Source organism: Protopterus annectens, chromosome 1.part1, assembly GCF_019279795.1.
Source record: "Protopterus annectens isolate FY-2018-M chromosome 1.part1, PAN1.0, whole genome shotgun sequence".
NCBI lineage: Eukaryota > Metazoa > Chordata > Ceratodontiformes > Protopteridae > Protopterus > Protopterus annectens.
Window position 1 is genome coordinate 1,207,308,474 of NC_056726.1, and position 22,817 is coordinate 1,207,331,290.

The window sequence follows — 22,817 nt, forward strand, 5'->3', positions numbered from 1 at the left end:
TCCCGCCTGAAATGCCATTGAAGAACTGTAGTTGCTGTGGGTACTATTACAGTAAAACATGTAATGTAAGTGTTCTGCATAATGTACTTTTTGATTAGATTTTATGCTCTTATGTGCATGTATTAAGCCATCCATATTTGTACTCTAGAAGAACAGGTGAAATTAATTATCAAGACACCTCTGTTGTGTTACCTATATTTCATTTGGAGAGACTAGAGTTAACCATTGTTACCACTGAGAACACATCTGAATTATTTTGTGTTCAGGCTGTAATAATGCCTTTCATTCTAGGTTCATGAGCTGGAAAGGTCCAAGCGGGCTCTGGAGCAGCAGGTACAGGAAATGAAGACTCAACTTGAGGAATTGGAAGACGAACTCCAGGGAGCTGAGGATGCAAAACTGAGGCTGGAGGTTAATATGCAGGCAATGAAGGCACAGTTTGAGCGGGACCTTCAGAACAGAGATGATTCAAATGATGAAAAGAAGAGGTTGCTGGTTAAACAGGTGAGTGTTTAACTCTGTGCTGTGATTGCATGTTGTTTTTCTTTCCTTAGGTAATCAGGATAATCAAATTATGTTTTCTTTTAGTTTCCTTTTTTGTTGAAGACAGTAAATCAAACTAACATTTAAGAAAATATTTCACTTTCATCTCTTACGTGAAGTTATTACCATGTGGTTATAAAGTAGTTTCCACAACAATCTTTTATTGAAACAGTTCAAGTATGCTATAGTATATAAATGTTTGTTTGCTTGTTAGCTTCTGTGTGCTCCCATGTTTTCCCTTTATAATGCATTTTAGTCTACCAGCAAGATCGCCTTATTACAAAAATATGAAAAAAGTATAACTCGTTTTTTTTTTTTTTCTTAAATCAGGGTTCTATTAATCTGGCATCTCCGGCCCATCAGTTAGATTTACATTATTGCTACTTTCCGTAGTACATGTTCCTTGCATTTAATACAGTTGTGATGCCTAGAGACCTGCTTTTGGAGAATCACTAACTATAGACCACGGAATTGTGTGGGTAATTCCCTACTAAATTTTATTCTGTTTATGTACAGAACAATTTACTTGTATCATAATGACAGAGCAGTATTTTCTGTTGCACATCTTGTAATGTCACAGGTATGCCAAAACACTTCATCTCTCTTCTTGGCCAAATATATAATTTTTCACCCATTTGAATTTTTCAGCTAAGCCACTAGATATCAGCTGCTTTTACCTTTTCATCTTTCTTGTCTGTATTAACACATGACAAATGTGAAGCTTGTGGGTAAACATCAGACAGAGAAATAATGATTCTTGGAGATGAGAGATTGGAATTGCTTAAGAAAATGTAAGGAACAGTATGCTAGACATAAATGTATTTATTGGAGATATCTCACACTGTTCAGGGGATAGACACAGATGTAATAAAAAATATATTTTCACAAATATATGCAGCTACGTGCTCTAGATGATTGTCATTGCTGAATTGATGCTCTGAACCCATATGGAAAATGGGAAAAAAAGGTTTGTGATTGGATGGATGGATACGCAGTTATGTGCCAGAATCACAAATGATAAGAATATGAAATGCATTCAAATCTGAAAAAAAAAAATGAATTTGGTATGAATTTTGAGATTTTGTAGACTGCAGTCATGTAAAGCCTGTCTTCCTTGCAGGAGTCTTTACACCTGAAGCTTCTTACTCACCATTCCTCTCTCCAGAGTTGCTGTACATTGAGGAAAGAGAGATTCCCTGTAGTAACTGTGTTCAACATGACTGTTTTTTAAGTCACAGCACAGCATGGTGTGTGTGTGTGCTCATGCATGCATGTCTGTTTGTGTGTTTGCAGACACAAGTTACAAACCAAATTTTGACATCAACAAAGAACTGCTTGGCTTTTTTCTGCTCTTCTCATTATCGTCTAAGCGATACAACCATCAGCTTTTGTCTTTCTTCCATCCAGCATAATAATTGTGTAACATCAGCCAGCATAATAATTGCATAACATCTGCCCCGTGCATTCTTATAGGTTCATAGGAGGTTACAAGGCTAGTGGCTGTAGAGCCTTTACAAGCCTAGTCATGTTAATCCCAGGTATCCCTATTTGTTCTTTTTGGGTAGTTCGCAGAACAACTTTATAAATAGAGCAGGTTTGTGATCAACACCAGCTACTAAGTCCAGGAGGGACATGGGTGCCACTCTGTGGGTGAATTTGCAGTCTCCCATCCAGTTATCTATGTTGCGTTTGAATAGGATCAGTAAGAAGCTCTGTTTTATGTGAACAGGAAGTCGATTCCAGAGAAGCAGCAGTCTCTGGGACACATATCTGTCTGTCCAGCATGTTCCATTAATGTCACAGGCTAGGTTGAGATCCCTAATGCGAGTGGCTGTTGTGCCATTTGACTTGCAGATGTGCAGCATTTCCATTAGGGTAGGGTAGTTGCTCATGAACCTAGAATGAAAGGCGTTATTAGGGCCAGGCATATGTCACTTCTCGGCAGCCTATAAGATACAGAGTAAAGTGACAGAACTTTCAACCTATTCATGTAGATCGTGATTTGGAGTCCCTGTATTTAGTTAGTGAGAAACCTTTTGAGGTCTGTCCATCTGCTGCAGGTGTCTGGTGAGGTACAAGCAAAAGGGTGCATTGTACTCTATTAGTGGTCTGATTAGAGTTAAGTACAGTGGCGTTATAACATCCCTTGACCTGGATGTTTTACCTTTGCTTAAGGTGCACTACGTAGAAGGCTTTCCGTACCACTGTGGAAACTTGATGGTTGAAGTTCGGGTTGCTATCAAGCTGTGTCCCCAAGTCTCACTCCATTAGGTTGGAACTCGGGTGGTGCTGTTAATCGTATAATTTGTAGGGAATTCCATTTTTCCAAAGGAAATAATAATGCATTTTTTTTTTTTTTTTGCATTTAGTTTTAGACTATGGATTTGACATCAGTAATTCTTTGGTGTTGGCCCTTCTCCATTCTGCAGGAACATAGCCAGTTCTTAAGCTGTAATTAAAGAGAATGGCAAGTGGGTCTGCTAGGTGTTGTTTTAGATTGTTTAGTAAACAACCTGGACTATTATGCGTTCCCACTGAGGCCGTGTTTTTGCCTTGGCAAGCTCAGAGATGACCAGTTTTCTAGCGATACTAGGCAGAGGGCTGGTGTTGGGTATGCTTTGGGATATGGTAAGTAGAGATAGAGGGGTGAAGTTTGCACTGAGTCTGTCAGCTAGTAGGTTGGCGATATCTTCCTTTGTAGTATGAGTGATCCCATCTACAACAAGTTTGGCACATAGCTGGGCATTCCCTTTTAAACTTGGATGTAGTTAAAGAATGCCTTATGATTATCCTTGGCTAGGGATGCAATTGTAGTTTTGTAATTTGCTTTAGAAGACTTTACAAGATTTCTGATTTTCTTATTTAGACTTAGGAGTGAACTCTTCCTCTGCAGAGTGATATCCCTCCTGCTTTTGGACAATAGTTTCTTCCTCTTGTTATATAATCTGTTTATACTTGAAGTCCACCATGATGGCTTGTTTTTATAGAAGACCTGGTTTTGATCCGGTCAGGTACAGCAAAGTTTATGCAGTCTCTTAATTGTTTGTGCAGGGTATTTGCGTATACTTCTGCATAGTGATCATTGATTTCTGCTATTACGGGTGGTAGCCAACACAAAGGGACTCTGGCTGACCAAGTTCGCAGATGATTGCAAACTGGGAGCCATTATTGATTCTCCAACTGATGTAGCCATTCTACAAAAAGGCCTCACTGACACCAGTGACTGGTGCCAGAACCATGGCTTAAGCTCAGTGCCAAAAAGTGCATTGTCGTTCCCTTTGGGAAAAATTCGGTGCCCATGAACTACCACATAGGCGGTAGTCTACTAAACACCGAAGGTTTGATAAGAGACCTGGGGACACAGGTTGACAGCAACCTCTCCTTTGATAACCACATTGCCACTGTAATCAGAAAGTCCATCTATGTGGCACATCTCATTACAAAAGGATTCTCATCAAGGAAGAAAGAGGTCATAATCCCTCTCTACTCGTCCCTCATTAGATCTGTTATAGAATACAATGCCTCATTTGGTATGTATCTCACTAGGCACCTACAACAACTGGAAAGGCCACAAAAATACATCACTAAGAGAATCTTGGGCCTTAGACACATGCCCTGTATAGACAGACTCAAAAAACTCCAGCTATACTCTGTCTCTTATCGCCTACTTAGAGACGATCTCTGCTTGACTTACGAAGCCATGTCTGACCCATAGCTGCTAGATATGCTACACCTAAAGAAATCCCAGTCCCTCCATACCATACGCTGCAGGGACCTTAACCTCATTACCACAATAAACAGAACATGCTGGAGGGACAGGTTCCTAACCCAGAGACTTCCCATACTCTGGAACAAACATCCCATTCACGTCAAGCAGAGCACTTCACTGGCCCTCTTTAAGAGAAATCTTGTCGAGTGGGTGGGCAATAGGAAGTTCACCCTGGGGATCACTTCAGTGACCTTGCTTGACAGGGGCACTGGGAACTAACTTTGGGCGGCATGGTGCCAGGGAATCTTCTTGGTCTAGGCTTATATAGGCTCCAGGGCTGTTAGTCTAGTACACACCTATGAACCTATGAAGCTGTTTATACCATTGCTTAATAGGCTGTAGTTAGCTTTGGTAAAGTTTTTTTATAATTTTTGTTCCTGTGAGGGTGTCAGTTCCAGTGCTACTTCAAATGAGACTGATTTGTGGTCTGACCTAACCCAGGGTGGGCATCATGCATGGGGAAGTACAGTAACCCCCCCCCATGTTGGTGAGTACTGTGTCCAGAACATTAGAGCCCCTGGTGGGGGTGCAGAATACCTGTTCCAGAGCATTTGTGTTAACTAAGTCCAGGAACCTCTGGGCAAGTGTGTTTTCGCTCATGTATGTCCCCCAGTCTATGGAAGGATAGTGGAAATCTCCCATGACTAAGGTGTTGGGCTGTATAGCACGGGATTCCAGTAAATCAAGGTAGGCAGTGTGCTTATCCTGGTTCATGGTGGGGGATCTGTAGCTAACAGTGATGTGGTGTGGTACTTTCCCAATAGTTAACTGGACATAGACTAGTTGAATAGAGTCATGCTGTTTGACCAGTCTCGAAGTGTATTTGGTTTTAATGAAGATGGATACACCTCCCCTCTGTGGTTCTTACACGCTCATTTAAAGAGCTGAACATGTGGAAGGCATTGTAGCCTTGCACAGTCGAGGTGCTGTCAGTGGCCTTGAACATATCTTGGTAACTCCACAGACATCAGCATCCTCCAAGGTGAGAAGTACTTCCAGGGAGTGCAGTTTTGTGTTTAAACTCCTAGCATTAAGCAGCATGACCCTGAGTTTGTCTCTATTAGATTTTGTTACGTTGAAATATTTGTTGCTTTGACATTGCCTAAAAAAGGCACTATGGGGGAGGCAAGGACCTTTGCCAGTATCTGAAAGCTTGGGGGGGGGGGGGCAGGTGCAGACCATCTGTAGCAAAGCATTGATGTCTGGCTACCATATCCTCCCAGGCTAAGAGATACTGGATCCCTCTGGACTGACACCAGAAGCTAAGCCAATTGTTGAAGTCAGTCATTTTTTTGTTTATATTGTGACATCATTCAGGATGAGGGAAGGATACTGTTTAGGGCTAGGGACAGAACTTGTCTGAACACATAATCAGAGAGTTCTGTCATGTCTCTCTGTATATAGTCCAGAGAGGTACATCTCAAGTCATTCACTCCAACGTGGATTGTGACAGAGTCATAACGGTAGCTGTTGTTGAGTGACTTGAGTACATGCATGATTTGCCAGATCCTGGCACCTGATAGGCAGCTAACTGTGACCTTCTCCTTGTCCAGTCTGGTGAGGGAGTCATCTGTGTGTGTCACTGTGGAGTCGCCTATGACCAAGACATTTGATGTATTTTGCCTTAGGGACTTATTTGTTGAGACACGGGTGTGTGTATTGATATGCATAGTGGTTTCTTTTTACTTAATCATAAGTGTGGGCGGTGTGCATTTGGGAGGTCTCTGTTCTTTTGGTAGGCTTTTAGTGAGTACCTCCAAATATGTGGGTTTATGTGTCATGACCTTATTTTGTGTGAGAGGTGAGGTTTGCATGAGAGGTGAAGCGTGTGTCCTGACAACCTGTTTGATGTATAGCTTGTTTTTACGTAAGATAATTGACTACAGTTCCACAGTGTATTTGCATATCTCACATAGGGTGTTAGCTGCTTAGGGAGCAAATGGTTGTCAGGATACATGAAGCAATTGCTACATTAGCTCAAGATGCCCATATCAGTCAAGTTGGCAGGAGAAATGATGGGAAACTGCCCATCTGTTGTGGCAGGATTTTTCTGAATTTGGTATTTGGGAAGTAAGTGGGCTAGCTGGACTTAGGACTTTGGCTTAACTATTGGGTAGTTTGACTTGGTGTAGCAAAGGTAGTGGGTGCATAGTAGGTTGTGTATGATAAGTGTGAGAATGCTGTTTAGAGCGCAACTGAGTTGCCCTTTGTTCAGCAGGGAAGCTTGGGGTGGGTTTCTACTGGAAGGTTTCTAGGGACAAATTATGTTCTCCGGTGTTTGCATCTATACAGAGCACTGCTAAACCCTGTTGCATAGTGTGCAGCAATGGGCAAATGCAAGGCTTATAAATACAGGTGAATTTAAACAGTTTTTAACACAACTACCGAGGGGAAAGCCCCAAACTGAGCCTTTCTGCAGCAATCCCCAACTCACATGGGTACTGAGCTACACACTTCTGTCACAAGGGTGCAGGGAGACCCTCTTAACATAAGATGGCTGGTTTAAGAGCACAGTGATACCAAACAGTCTAGATTCAGCAGGTCTGAATCTAGCTTATGCTGTATAAGGCAGTGAAACACAATTTTAAAGTAGAGAGTAAAAAGCAGTCAAACAGTTAAAGTGAAGCAGTAATTTGATTAAATTTAAATACAGTTAACAAAGTGCAGTGCTTCCATTTTTTTAAGTAGATGCCATGGATTTCAGTGCAGATGCACTCCCGACCTCTGACTATAGTTCCCAAATGTTGAGCAGCTTTAGTAAACTTAGTGCAAACTATCGTTTAAACAGTTTTTAACACAACTACAAATGGGAAAGCCCAAAATGAGCCTTTCTCCAGCAATCCCCAACTCAGATGGGGCCCAAGCTGCACACTTCTGCCACAAGGGTGCAGGGAGGCCCTCTTAATGTAAGATTGCTGGTGTAAGAGCATAGTGATACCAAACAGTCTAGATTCAGCAGGTTTGAATCTAGCCTATGCTATGTAAGACAAGGAAAACAATTTCTAGATGGGGAGGAGTAGAGGAGAGTCACTTAAAGGTCAAAGTGAGAGTGTTTAGTAGTATACTGTTAGATGACCTCCAGTGGTACCACCCTCTGTACAAATTGGCAGCGCTTCAAGTAGCTTTGAACTGTGGGAGAGTATGGACAGTGTTTCCTATAGAGGATTTTAAACTGGAGAGGTTTGCTTATATGCAAGCATGGGGAACATATCAGGAATCCTTGGAAAGAAGTTCACTAGCCCTGAGAAATGTTCACTACACACAAAAACTTTGCAAAACTTAGAAATGTTTAGGCAGACTCGAGAGAACTTTGGCAAACTTAGAACAGGTTTTGCAGTATCAGGGTATGTTGGGAAATATCAGAATACTGTTAAGACAACGTAAGAGCAGTACAGCAACAAACAGAGTTTCTTTAACAAGCACAGGCTGAAAAACAATGATAAATTCAACAAAATCAATAAATGCAGCACAGAACTGTTGAATAGCAATGAAACAGAGTAAGTGCAAAAAATAAATAAATAAATACTTGTTTCAGCTTTGTAGGTCCGGATGGTTTTAGAGGCAACCCAAGTCTTGTAGTCACAGGTGTCCAAGCCAGGCACAAGGAAGCTCTGAATAAATGAGCACAATCTCATAAAAATGTAATTCTTTTATACCAGCAGGATGAAAGACTTAAATAGAGTTAAACCCTCAGAGGTCAGAATCCCTGCAATATCAGGAATCATTGGAAGTATGTTTACTAAACCTGAGAAATGTTCACAATACACAAAAACTTTGCAAAACTTAGAAACGTTTTGGCAGACTCAGGAGAACTTTGGCAAACTCAGAACAGCTTTTGCAGTATCAGCGGAGGCTAGGAAATATCATAATACTGTTAAAACAACCTAAGAGCAGTACAGTAACAAACAGATGGAGTTTCTTTAACAACTGCACACTGAAAAACAGTGATAAATTCAACCGAATCAATAAATGCAGCACAGAACTGTTAAATGGAGCTGAAACAGTTAAAGCAAGTGCAAAAAAATTACTTGTATCAGCTTTGTTGGTCCAGATAGTTTTAGAAGTAATCCAGATCTTGTATTCACAGGTGTCCCAAGACAGGCATAAGGAAGTTCTGAATGAATTCTTTCATTGTTGCTGAAGTTACCAATTCAGAAAAGATGTGCAAAGTCACACACTAATGTTTCTGTGGAAAAAAAAAATACTTCCCCCTATTTCCTGAAACGACTTATGTGTATGTTCAGGTTTGCACAAATGCCATACATATATTAATAGCATTTAATGAATCTGATGTTATTTTAACAATGGTTATATTGTGACCTAGTTCTGTGTTACAGAGGAATACAGTCCTAACTGAAGCCACGTTGTGTAACTTAAAGTGAGATCCTCCAGTATGATTAGTAACCCTTATACTGGAAGAGCCAGTTGTGAAGAGTCACTGATTCCTTGGGATTGGGGCAAGTTATACAAAAGCTGTCCCACCAGATGCTTCAAAGTAGGTCTTTGGAACAGCCGTCAGTCTCTCTTGTGATGACCTGAGGTGGCTTGTCGAGGTATAGGCTTCAACATCTCATTTAAATTTTTGATTACATCTGCCATAGACATTAGATCGGAGAAGGTTTTGCAGTACTACACCTTAACTTGTTTAAGTGTTTCAGGAGAGTCCACATAGTGCTTACTCATTTACTTACTGATTATTAAAATGTGGGGGGCATCTTTGGTAATGTACCTTAATTTTATAGCTATGTTGAATGCAGAAAATAAGTTGTCATATGGAAAACTGCCCTTTAGTCCTAAGAGTTGTCTCCACTGGAGTATCACATGTACATCTGTGGGATCCACTGACCTCTTCTGTGCAACTCAGTTATATAAGTGCAGTGCTGTAAGAGAGTTAAATGTTCCAGCAGCGGGCGTCTTGGTTTTAATTGGTTAGATATCTGAATGGGCTGCAATCTATGCAGGTCTGCAAGAAAATTTTCCATCACTTCAGCTGTAACTGAGCTGCCGTAGAATTGTGCTTAGTCTGAAAATAACTGAGCTAAGATGCCTAATTGCAATTATTTCCTTTCTGACAGATGAGATCTGTTAAATCCAGTTGCATGTGGGGCACCTACTAAGGCTGTGATCAGTCCAACAAGTTTTACATTGTCCTGGATCAGGAATTAAATGGAGTTGTGCACTATAAGTGAGCATATTGTGAGGTCATCTGGTTGTAGTGTCTATTTTATAGGGTAAACGGGTATGTTACTTATGAAATTATAGTCAGAAATAGCCAGACTATAGTGTTTGGATCTGTAAGCCTCTTTTAATCTTGCTCATTACTCAGAGCTAGATTAACAGCTCTTTGTTCTTTGATTTGCTATGTCAGGCTTCTACGTCCATACATTAGGTTGAACAGAAATGGAGTAGAATACATGTAGCTCAGCTTTGTTTATAAGCTGCTGTACAAAAATACTTACAAGGCCCTGCATGGTACATTGCTAAGGACCACAGAGATGGCAAAAGTACTATGTGGTTTAGACCCTTGTCTGGCATTTTAGTGCAGAAGATTGTCAGGAAGTTGTTCTGCACACATACAGAACTGGTAATAGTTTAATTCTATCCACCCTTTCATGTCCAACCAATAAATAGGACCCCCTCCCAACATAATTAATCAGGCAACCGTACATATAACCTTTGACTTAATGTCGTCCTGCTGTATTAGTTCCTTCTCCAAATTGATTTATCTGCCTCTTAGGTAACACAAGGACACAAACTTTTCCCAGCACTTGCTCGTAACTCCAAGTAGTCACGCCTAGTACTCAAACAGTTTACCAAAATGGTAACCACTAGTCCTATTTTCACTGCCAGAAAATAAACCACATTACTAATCATGCTCCTGTGGCCAACTTGCTTGTCTATATTACTGTTATTATGTCACACTACACTGTATGAAACCTCACTCCCAGCTCCCCACACCAAAAATGTTATCATAATCCCCACTGCAAACACCACAACAGCCATTATTCCAACATTTCTTTAAGTCTGTTCTCCAGTACCGTACTCCACTGCATAAACCCCAAAATGTACTCAACCTATTCTTTCAAGAAAATCCCACTCACACTCCCTTCCACTCACACAGACCTTTGTATTTTATCTCCATTCCCATTCCACTGTAACACCTTGGAAGTAGCGATATTGACACCAACCCTGGCCCAAACAACCCTATCCACTCAAATATAAATACCACATCAACCTCCTGCTGTCAGCCCTTTACTAAATCCAAACGCAAACACGATCTAAACTATCAACATTAATATTTGTAGTGTCATCAGTAAGCTCACAGAATTCCAGTCCTGGCTAGCCCACAAAGTCCCAGACATAGTACCTGTCACAGAAACCTGGTTAAAACTCACCATCACTGATACAGCCATACTTTCTCCAAGTTTTAACATTCATAGATGTGAGACACAAACTAGAAGAGGAGTTGGAGTAGTCGTAATATCCTCAAACAACTTGACAATACTTCCATTCAACCCTCAAATGCTCCAGTTCCACAACATAGTACTGCCAGTACTCCTAAAGCTAAACCTGAACAAAGCCATCTATATCATTACCATATACATGCCACCAAAAACAATCTGTTCTCTCTCAAAAACCTGTTGTCATGGACTTCCACCCACATCTTGCAAGAGACAATCATCCTGGTTGATGTCAGCATCAGTTGGACAACCACCCTCATGGACTCTACCCCAATCAACTTTTACAATTTTAACCAACTAATTAGCACACCTTCCAGATTCAACTCTAACAGCTCAAAAGATTCCATTATTGACTGGATCTTAACCATGTATTTATAAAAAAAAAAAAATCACTTCCTCGGGCACCCTACCAGGTTCCCTTAGTGACCCCCACCACCTTGAAATCTTCCAGGATACTAAAATCTCAAAACCTGCCAATATAATACCATCAGAAACCTACAAAACGTCTCAAACAGTGTTCATAGACCCAACTAAAATTCCTTCTTCCTTTTTTTTTTTTTTTTTTTTTTTCAAATAGACTTTTATTAGCTTTTACATAACACAACTTGAAGAACAAAACTGCAGTTCAATAATCATGTGAACAAAACCACATAGTAAAATACAACTAACAATACAACTAATATAAGAACTATTTACAAACAGTACAAAATGCTGCAATACTCTAAAATAAATCAGCCTATATAACACCATTAAATGAAAAATTGAGTACTTAATTATTAATTGATGGGTAATTAAACAGTATGCAAAGAAAGAGGGTAATCAAGAGGCTAAGATATCTGTAGCAAATACAGTAGATAGAAGAAATAGAAGACCATTACACATATTGATCCCTTGAGACCAAGCAAATAGGACCAACTAAAGATATCGCCGTGACCCAACAACCACTTAACAAAAAATTCTTAGTAAAGTAAATTTAAATATGCTAGGGGATTTAGATGTTATATAAAAAATTATCTTCAGTCATTCATCAAAAGAGAAAAAATAAGATCCCACACTTTTTGGTAAGTAACTCTTTTACAGGGGTTAGTTATTATCAGTTTTTGTGCAGTAATGTATTTTATTGCAAGAGTTTTAAAACCATTCCATGACAGCTTAGAACAATCAGTCCAGGTTTGATAATTCAACATTTGTGATGTGTAACAATGCCGTTTCCCAACTTAAAGTAGATTTATGGTAGCCCATTTTGTCTAGTCTTACTTTAAGAGAGCACCAAATACTATGAGAATATCTGCAAAACCACATAATGTGAAGTATATCAGCATGTGGACAAGAGCAACTAGAGCATGTAGTGGAGACATTTGGATTAAATTTATTTAGGTGAACAGGGGTTAAATATAGGTTGTTAGTGATCATAAATTGCATATACCAAAGTTTTTTAAATGGTGAATGTTTAATGGTGTAATTAACTGAAAGTAATTTCTGTTGAAGGGAGATGGTGTCACTCTGTTGATTCCAGTAATCCGCAAAGATAACTTTCTCTTTGTACAAGTGACTGGAAAAGAGTTTGTAAGCAATAGAAAGCATGTTCTTCTTATTGGCTAGGATCTGTAACAGGTCTGCTACTGCGTTACATTCAACTTCTAGACTAGGATGGTTGTATAGAAAAAATGATGTAAGGTCTCTCAATTGCCTCAAAATGATAGCGTAATTTTTGGGAAGAGAGAGGGCATTCCTAAAGTCTGTAAGTGAGAGATGATTGGACCTGTGTATGTCCCGAAGGGTAATATCTTTAATCAAAGGGAAGTTATTTAGGTTAATCATCTCATTGTTCATTGTTAAATCTGGATTAAGGTGAATAGGTTGAAATAATAAAAAGGCGTTAAATAGATTCAGGGAATTGAACAAATCCTGACAAGTTTTAATCAACTCCTTTAAGATACTGTGGAATTTTAGTTTCGTACAGTTGTTTTTACTAAGAAAGGGGAGAGCTCCAGGATTAATGTTATTTCCTAAAGCGTACCTGAACCATATTTCAATCCATAGAGGCATTCAAGAGGAGGAATTAGATTTATAATTAGCAATAGCGAAAATTCTGTTAGTACGAATTATTCTATAGTATAGTATAAGATTAGGCATCGCCAAACCACCCAATGTTTTAGGTAGTGTAAGCTTTTGATATGAAATTCTCACAGATTTAGGATACCACATGAATTTAGCTAAGTCTTTATGCATCCTATTAAGAAAGGGAATCGAGACCGAAGACATAGTAGCATTGAGATGGTACAGGAGTTTGGGGAGAATGTTCATTTTAATGATAGAGGCTTTAGAGAATAATGGTAATTTCAGTTGTTGCCATCTCTCTATATCTTGAGCAATAGAACTCCATGATTTAGATAAGTTAAGATGTGAAAATGATATGCAGGAATGTTCATAATAGACTCCCGGGTATTTAAGAGAGTAGTCTATTTTAAAGGAAGATAATGGAAATAAGTATGGCTTATGTGCTAAGGGATTAATCGGGAAAATGAACAATTTATTTATATTAATTTGATATCCTGAGATGGATGCAAAAATATTCAAGGAGTTAGTTATCTTCTTAGTATCAGTAATAGGATGTTCAAAAAATAAAATTAAATCATCTGCAAATGCCGAAAAGCTGATTTTAATGTTACAAATTCTAGGAACAGAGCGATATGTTTTTTGTGTTATGAACAAAAATAAAGTTTCTAAGTATAAATTAAATAATGGAGAGAGGGGACAGCCCTGTCTAGTACCATTTAAGATTTTAATAGGTTGAGAATATTTTCCATTGATGTATAAGCGAGTATAGGCATTAGAATAGAGTATTTTGACTAGGTTGATAAATTTAGAAGGGATACCAAAATGTGAAAGGGTCAAGAATAGAAAATTCCAGTTAACACGGTCAAAAGCTTTGCACGCATCTAAGACCAAGGCATATCTGGGATTATTTTCTTTTTTGATGAGATTTATTAAGGATTCTAATAAAAGGGTGTTATCCCAGGTATGCATAAGAGGCATAAAACCTAACTGTTCTGGGGAAATTAAATAAGACATGATTTTCTTGAGTCTATTAGCAAGAATAGCTGAAAAGAATTTAATGTCTATATTCATAAGGGAAATCGGTCTATAATTATTGGGATTAGACCCATCCAGATTGTTTTTAGGAATTAAAATATTCTTAGAATGATTAATATATAGATCCTTTATTCCATAAATAGAGAAAGATTCATAGAGTTTTAATAGAATAGGAGTAAGAGCAAGTTTAAATGTTGTATGAAAATCGGACGAATATCCATCCGGGCCCGGGGCCTTGCCTAACTTTAAGTTATCAATTGCCTCCATTATCTCAGATTTAGAAATTGAAGTAGATAAAAGATCTTCCTGATCTTTAGATAACTTTGGTAAAGTAAGGTTATCTAAATATTTCCTCATCTCCACACTGGGGAGAAGATTATCTTTATTAGCAAAAATATCGGAGTAAATTTGTTGGAATATATACACGATCTGATCATTGGATTTATAAAGCTTATCCTTGTGTTGAATACCCAGGATTTTAGGAGATTTGGGACAATTGAGGATTAACCTCGCTAACGTTCTAGAGGGAGTTTGTAGAGATTCCGAATATCTGTGAATATAGCGTATTTCTTGAAGAGAAAGGTTATTTTGATGATGAAGAAATAATTCCTTTTGTTTCAACTGTAGTTCGTTCTCCGTGTCTAAAGAGTAATTCTCAAGAAGTCTTTCTTCCAACAGCTTAATCTCTATATTCAAATTTGTTTGTTTGTCAGAATTTAATTTCTTAACATAACTAGCTTTTCTTTTGAGGATACCTCTAATTACTGTTTTACTAGCCGCCCATCTAACATCAAAGGGGATAGTATCATCCTGAGGAGAGGAAAATAATTCACTTAGTACAGAAGTAATTTCTGAAACTAAAGATTGATCTTTTAGCAAATTACTGTTCAGGGACCAATTATATGGTCTAGTGTGCAAGGGTAATTTAGAGGTAAAGACTATCTTAAGGTTTATCTTGGAATGATCGGATAAGAATCTCGGTTCAGTTAGAAATTTAACTTGGTTATAAGACAAGGCCGATGAAATCAAGAAAAAGTCTAGACGAGACCATGAACGGTAACATTTAGAAAAATAAGTGAATGTGTTATCATTATCATTAGGATCATAAGAAAACGAAACAGGGTCCACTAAGTCAAAGTCAATTATTAGATCACACAGAGCTTTAGAAGCTTATATGTTATAGGGATTAGATTTGCCTGAACAATCAGTAATAGGGTCTAATACGGTATTCCAGTCCCCTCCCAATATAAATAGATGATTCGGGAAATGAAAAAGAAAGTTATGAACTTTCATAATAAAGTCCACTTGATTTGAACAGGGACCATAAATATTTAAAAATAAAATAGGTTTATTTAAGTAGTGTGTCGTACATGTAAAGAAACACCATCTCCCTTCGGTATCTGACCCTAGTGACATTATCTTTACTTTAAATGAATTCTTGATAATAATCGCCACTCCCCTTGAGTTTTTCCTAAAACCCGACGTAATTATCTCAGTAATCCATCCTTTTCTCCCCTCTTTAATCCAGTCTTCATCTAACATATGAGTCTCTTGCAAAAAGCAAATATTGGATTGTGCTTTATATAAAAGATGCATTACCAGGTTTCTTTTATTTTTCTCTTGTAATCCCCTAACATTCCATGATGATAAGTTCCAAGAATTATACATAGAAACGTGACATCAGGTATAGTGAGTTTGCGGGTATTGCTAAATAAAGTAATTGGTGGTGGCTAATTCTAAGATGTAGGAAGAAGAAGGGATCAAACAACAAAAGCAAACAGATAATGCAGCATTGTACAAAATATCTGAAAACCAGATCTCTCAATCCCCACCCCGTGCCCAACCACAAGACCTCTGTAATTGAGAGAAAGGTATAATTAAGGGTTTTAAAAGTACAGTTTTATTTAAAATTAAACGAAAACCTAACAACAACTCTAAAATATTTACAAAAAATATATAGCAAAGTCTTCATTCCACTCAAAGGCATCTCCACCCTGCTTAACAAATCCTCAAGCTTCCAACAATTGCCGGATAGTATATTATTAAAACAAAAACAAAAGAAATTAAGTTGATTAGATCCAGTATTTAACTTTTGAAGATAATTGACATTCATGTTGTCATAAAAGCGTGGTTTATAGGTTGCTACAATAAACTTAAGGGCATTGTTGTAGGCTCACTATAGAAACCACTAAGTACAAATTAGAAATAATGTGTATATATATATATATATATATATATATATATATATATATATATATATATATATACATATAAGGTACATGTGACCAGTAGTCGCCATTCTAATCAATGGTAGTACCTATTCTCTCTGCAGATAAGCGATTGAAGAGAGAGCGAGATGACTACCATTCTTGAAAAACACACATATTTAGAAAAGTATCATAAGACATTTGTATCATAGATATTTCAGTACCTCGTCACTTCATTAGAAATGAGGTTTAAAAAAAAAAAAAAAAAAAAGTAAAATGAATTTCCCTTCGAAGCACGCAACCAGTCTTGAAGTCGGAAGTTATCATTAAACTTCCTTGATGCAAAGGTGTAACTGAATTCGATCTGCAAGGTCCGGTCCCCTTAAGGAGCCCTAGGAAACAGATAAACAGCAAAAGGGGACCCATCCAAAACAAAAAGATAATGAAGGTAATTACCTTCAAAAGCAAACAGTAAACTCGAAAAACTCAATCTGTAAATAAATGGACGAGTGACACAGTCGCTTTTAGTCTAACAGACCAAAGGAAACTAAATAGCCTCTGATATATGTAAAAAAACAAAGTGAGTAACTTTATTTCCTGGAAGGGGTTGTACCAAAACAACTTATAAAAACTGAATCCGCTTCCTTAGGGGAAGAAATGTTGAACCTGGACTCGTTAAAGGTAAAGGATAATGTGGAGGGAAACTTCATTTGAAACTTAATATTGCGCGATATAAGCTCAGCACAGTAAGGAGCCAGTTTACGACGTTTTTCTCTAATCTCTAGAGGTAGGTCTTGTGAAATCGAGATAGGTTGATTCTTCCATGTAATTTTTTTATTTTTCTTGTATTTTGATAAAATAAGTTGCAGATCTTGGTGATTTAGTAATTTAACATACAACGGTCTAGGAGTTTCACTGACTTGTCGGGTACGTAGGGCTCTATGTACTCTCTCGATGGCAAAGTTGGATGGGGGACTTATTCCTTGGCATAAGTCGTAGAACATTTGGGTAACAATTTCAAGGAGTTGGTTTGCCTCATAGGACTCAGAAAGACCTCTAATGATTAGATTGTTCCTCCTACTTCTGGCTTCCTCCAAATCCGTTAGTTTAATTTGCATATCAGAGAGTGTTTTGTCCGATGCTTGCAACATTTCTTTCATGTGGTCAATTTCAAATTGATTTGATTTAGTTTTTTCTTCTACTAAGTCTAGTCGGTCAGCGATCTTGTTGATTGAAGTACTAAATGAATTCATTTTATGTGTTAGCTCGTGTATTGCTGACTGTAGCGGGAGCAGTGCATTTTTCAGTTCATCCATCAGTGGATTAGTATCAGACTTTGATTTTAACGAGTCTTTGTGTTGTTCTTGGGACTGTTTAGAAGACCTTAACCTTTTAGTGTCTTTTTCTGGTGATACAGATAAAGCAGATAGCTTGGTTTTAGTCGTTTGACTATATCCATGGGCTCAGGCTCTTTAGGCATTGTAGTACTCCAGCAAGCAGTCTATTGGGTGCTGTGAAGTACGACGGTGCTGAAATTCCAGGCCTCTAATGAACCACGTGTACAATCTTTATCCTTGGTTGTAGACTGTAATAAAGTATTCCTTTACAACTGGCTTGTATCTAGTTATCTGAAGTCTATTTTATGAAGGTTCCTATAAGAAGATTTTGTTGCACTAGATCTTAGCTTATATAGTTTGAAAAGAGGTATTTAATTAAATCCGGTTAACTGGAGCTATGAGGAGAGGGTGTTATTCAGACGACTACCATTTTGGAATAAAATTCCTTCTTCTTGAGTAGGCCATTACATACTTCAATAATACCTTTCTAGCTATACTAAACACCGAAGCCCCCGCAGGAGAGAATGGGTCATATCAAACCTAGTTCCTTTATCATCTCATAAAACAAAATAATTAATGAGAATTAGAAATAGAACCTGGAAAGCATGGCATAATGACAAAACTACCCTCATGCAACAAAAGTTCAGGGAACCACACAAAACAACAAAACTACCATCATGCAACAAAAGTTAAGGGAGCCATGCGACCAAACAATATTGACAACAAAAAATACTACCTCAGCCTACAATATGCCTTTTCAAAAATCATGGAAATTTCTGGTCTGCCATAAATAATTTTTTCCATCCAGGCAAACCTACTCAGCCAAGCCTCCTTCCTAACAACTCAGATGACCACATAGCAAATGAATTTAATAACTACTCTGTCAATGTCAGTAAATCATTTCAGGTCTGTCAGCCCTCCTAATAATACCCAATTCCAAACTGCCACCCCATCAAATCATCCCACTACCTTTTGTCTCCAGCCCATGCCTACTAGAAAAATAAGATGATTTCTAGTCAAACTCAAACTCTATCTAGAGATAACCTACCCACCAAATTGTTATCATTAGCCTCAGAATCCCTTGCTTATTTCATCAGTACTCTAATCAATCACTCTATCTTAGAATTTCCCATCCCTACATCCTGGAAACAAGTCTGTCATAATCATCATCAATACCCCCTTTTCCCATTTTCTGCATGGGGTCTTGGTGTCATGTTAACTGTTCGCATCTTCCTCCGTTGTCTTCTTCAACATTCATGCTTGACGTTCACAGGTCTTTTGTCACACAATGTAACTACCTCATTGCTGGACGTCCTTGTTTCCTCTTGCCTTCTTCCTGTCTGTCCTAAATCTTCTTCAGCAGATTGTCTTCTGCATTTCTGCACACATCCCCGAACCACCATAATCTGTTCTCTTTGATCTTTTCTGCAATTGGAGCTACTTTGACTTCTCCTTTTATGTCCTCATTTCTTCGTCTGTCCCACAGTGTGCTTCCTGCCTCCCTTCTCAGGCCTTTCGGACCCTTCATTCATTTCCATCACCTGTAGCTTCCTCTTCTGCTCTGCCTTTACTGTCCAGGTTTCTGTACCATACACTAGTTCTGGTCTCACCATTGTTGTACACCATACTTTTCAGTTTCTTTGGCATTTTGCTGTCATACAGTCTGTGCCATTTGGAAGCAGCCCTTCTGATTCTACCTTTGAACTCTTCATTCAAACTTCACTTCTCCTCAGCCACCCCTCCCAGATACCTGAAGCTATTAACCTGTTCCACTATTTTCCCTTCTATCTCAATTCTTCTTTTTCTGATTTCTCCTATTTGCTGCCATTGCCACTGTCTTACCTGTACTTAGTTTCATCCCGTTTGCCTTCAGTTTTGCATTCCATTCTCCCAAGCTTTGGTAAAGATCGTGCTCAGAGTCTGCCTGTAATGCCACGTCTTCTGCATACAGAAACCTTGTTGATATGTCACTTCTGACCTGTTTGCTAATGTAGTCCATCACCAGTATGAACAGCAGTGGGCTCAGAGCTGAACCTTGATGCACACTCACTCCCACTGAGAATCCCTCTGTAAGACCAAACACTGCTTGTACTTGAGTCATGGGGGTCCTTGTACATAGCCTGCACTAATTCTACCAATGTTTCTGAGACTTTGAACCACCACAGTACTGCCCAAATCAGCTTACTTGGGACCTTGTGATATGCTTTCTCCAAGTCTAGGAATGTCTCATTGGACTCTTTCCTAATCTTTTGCTTCTTCTCAACTATCTGTTTCACTGCAAACATCAGGTCAGTTATGCTGCATCCTGATCTGAATCCGAACTGCTGCTCATCCCCCATCTTTCTGCTACTTTGGTATCCATTTATCAGTCACCCCTCTCTAGAACTTTCATGTAATGTGATAGGAGTTTGATACCTCTGTACTGCTCACAGTTGCGGATATCCCTGTTGTTCTTATTCAGTGGCATGAGTATGCTTATTCTTCAGTCATCTGGGATATGTCTTTCTCTCCACACTGCCATTGCTTCCCTATCTCACCCAGCATCTTTGTCATGTGTGCTGTGACCTCAACTGAGCCTGTTGCTTTCCCTGATGTAATTTTCCTTAGTGCTATTCCTACTTCTTCTAGGGTGGGCTCCTCTTCATTCACTCATCGTAGGCTGTGTCTGGGGCAGTATAATTTCTGTGGGGTATTCTTTATTTAGAAGCTGCTGCAGGTACTCCTTCCATCTGCTTTTGATGTCCTGCAGACTGCTGAGCAGGTTGTTCTGGCATCCCTTATGAACAGTGCCTGACTATCTTCTCTATCTTTCTGTCTTTGTCTTACAACCTGATATAGTTTTTTTGCCACATTTTGAGTCACTTTCCAGAAGCAGATATTGTGCCTATGATACCCTATTCTTTTGCATTGCAGTTCCTTTCTTAGCTTCTTTGTTAGCCAACCAGTATTCCTTCCTAGCCTGTCTCCCACTTTTTCCTGCACTCTTCTTTTATTTTTTTTATTAAACGACTTTATTGAATTATCACTTGTGACATCAGCAAATTTACATGTATATAAAAGTAATCAAACTGTATTAACAAATTCACATTTACAAACATTATACTTCACATATATTGCTATATATCATGTAACCTCAATAACATTACATGAAGTTATTCAGTTCCTGCCTTTTTTTTTTACAAGAAACATCTTTGTTAAACCATCATGTGTGACATAGGCAATCATACATTTATGTAAATGAAAGCAAACCACACCGACACTGTCCTAGTTGCAAGCATTTTACATCACAAACCATATTGAAACACTCCCAGTTGCAAACATTATATGCCACTTATAATCTACCCAATCATTTTCAGTCAGACATTACATAGCTTATTTAAGTCCTACCTTATTTTAAGCCTCATTCCTCCCCTGTATGTATTGTTCCCACAATTCCCATATTTTGCTATGTAGTTTGTTACTACCCTTTTCTAAAAGTCTCGATTCCAGTTGTTTTATCTGTGTTACTGTATTCACTACTTCTAGTATAGTTGGTTTAGATTATGATTTCCATTTTCTAGTAATTGCTTTTTTAGCAGACACCATAATTAGACACAGCAAAGCCTTACCATGTCTAGGCAGTTCCAATTGTGTGTCATAGCTTAGAAAAGTCATCTCCCTTGTCACACCAGTCTGCCCACCCAGCATCTGCGAATCCTTAAGCTCTGCAAACTCACCACACTCCCAAAAAATATGTTCCCAATTACTTTTCTTCCCCCATCATACCGCGAACATTTACTGTCTTCCTGAGGAAAAATTCCCTGGAGCCGTCTTGTAGTGTAAAAATATATATGCAAACATTTCCAAGCAAAAATCCTAAATCTTATAGATTTTGTTGCATATTTGGGAGATATACATATATCCTCCTATTGTTTCTTTGTGAATTGCTTATACATTCTCTCTTCCCAATCCTTTCTAACCTCCTTTGATTGATTCTTATAGTTATCATGCAATATTTTATATGCTGTACTAATTATTCCTTTTTTAATGGCGGCTTCTGTTCTCAATTCAACTAAAAACTCTACCAGTGTGGTCTTTCATTTAGGACCCCTTATTTATTTCTCTTTGCCTGTACTCTATCAATCCTTGATAGGGAATGCAATCTGTAACCTACAGTCCAAATACATTTTTGGCATCTTCCCATTCTCTTACCTTTCTCTGTCTAGTTGTTTGCTCCCAATACCTTGGTTTCATTGCCTGTTTTCTCCAATAAATTCTAGCCCCCTCTTGCCTGTTGTCTATTTCCCTAATTGCAGCCATCTCAGCAGAATCTCCTTTCTCCATTCCTGTGTTGGCGAAGTTCTTAGGATACTTTCTGCTACTTTATGGATTTAATATTCTATATGATTGTTGTTATTCTCCTTAAAGGCCTGCATTGACTCACTTGGTCTCTCCTTGTTTCTTGCGCTTTCCCCATTTCATCACTACTCCTTATTTCTTTTTATGACTTCCTGGACTTCTGCATTCCAGCGCCAGCTTTCCTTATGTATCTTATTTCTATACCTGGCTTGGTCACATGTCTGTTCTGTAATCCTCACACATGCTGTTTTGAGGCGGTGCCATTCTTCTTCAACTTTACCTGTTTCCTCCTCTTCTTGGGGTGCTAGAGTCCCTAATACTTCCTTGAACTGTTGTACTTTCTCTCCAGTCAATGTCCAGGTTCTCAGACTGATCTCTGTTGACCTTAGACCCTTCTCTGACCAGTGGCCTATGCTGTTGGACGACTGTTTCAGTGGAAATGGCACCCAATGACATAAACATTGGCTCTAGGTTTTTGGCCCCAGTGACTAATGTTGATGTGACACCCCAAACCCATCGAAAAATGGGAAAAACAGAGTTGATGACAGTACCTACTCACTTCAGTAACACAAGAATCCTACTATCTCTTCCCTCCAGAAGCAACCTTAAGCCTTAATGTAGAAACAACTTGCACGTGTAACACTCCTAAACTTAACTGTATATATATTAGGAAACAACCGTACATGTTAAGAAATAACACATACTCTTTGTATATTTATACATAAATAGGATGTCAGGCTGCATGCTGTGTTACATTTCCAATGTACATGACATGGCATTTAAAAAATAAAAACCACTCCAAAAAAGCAATTGCAGTTACCAGTTGCTACACTGCCTCTTCTGTCCAGTATACTAGAATGCTGTATCCACTCTCAGCTTCTCAACTTTTTCCTACATAACAACCTGTTAACCCAAACACAGCATGGTTCCTTGGTTTTGTTAAGAACCCAGTTGTATCCCGGTGGCTTTCTGTCTGGATAGGGATCCATTACTGAATTAAGATCACTTTCATAAGAATAATGTTGCCTGGTGTCCTAATATAATTTATAGTAACCCCCAACTGTTT

General features: G+C 38.5%; 1 protein-coding gene across 4 annotated transcripts in view; it reads left to right on the plus strand.

Annotated features, from left to right (window-relative positions):
• Nucleotides 1–22,817, plus strand: part of LOC122809252 (myosin-10-like) — a 3,714,157-nt gene that overhangs the window by 3,160,076 nt on the left and 531,264 nt on the right. For all 4 annotated transcript variants that reach the window (XM_044080584.1, XM_044080595.1, XM_044080606.1 and 1 more), the window contains one exon: nucleotides 292–504. In XM_044080584.1, the coding sequence (XP_043936519.1) occupies nucleotides 292–504 (213 nt within the window). The remainder of the gene's footprint in view (nucleotides 1–291; nucleotides 505–22,817) is intronic.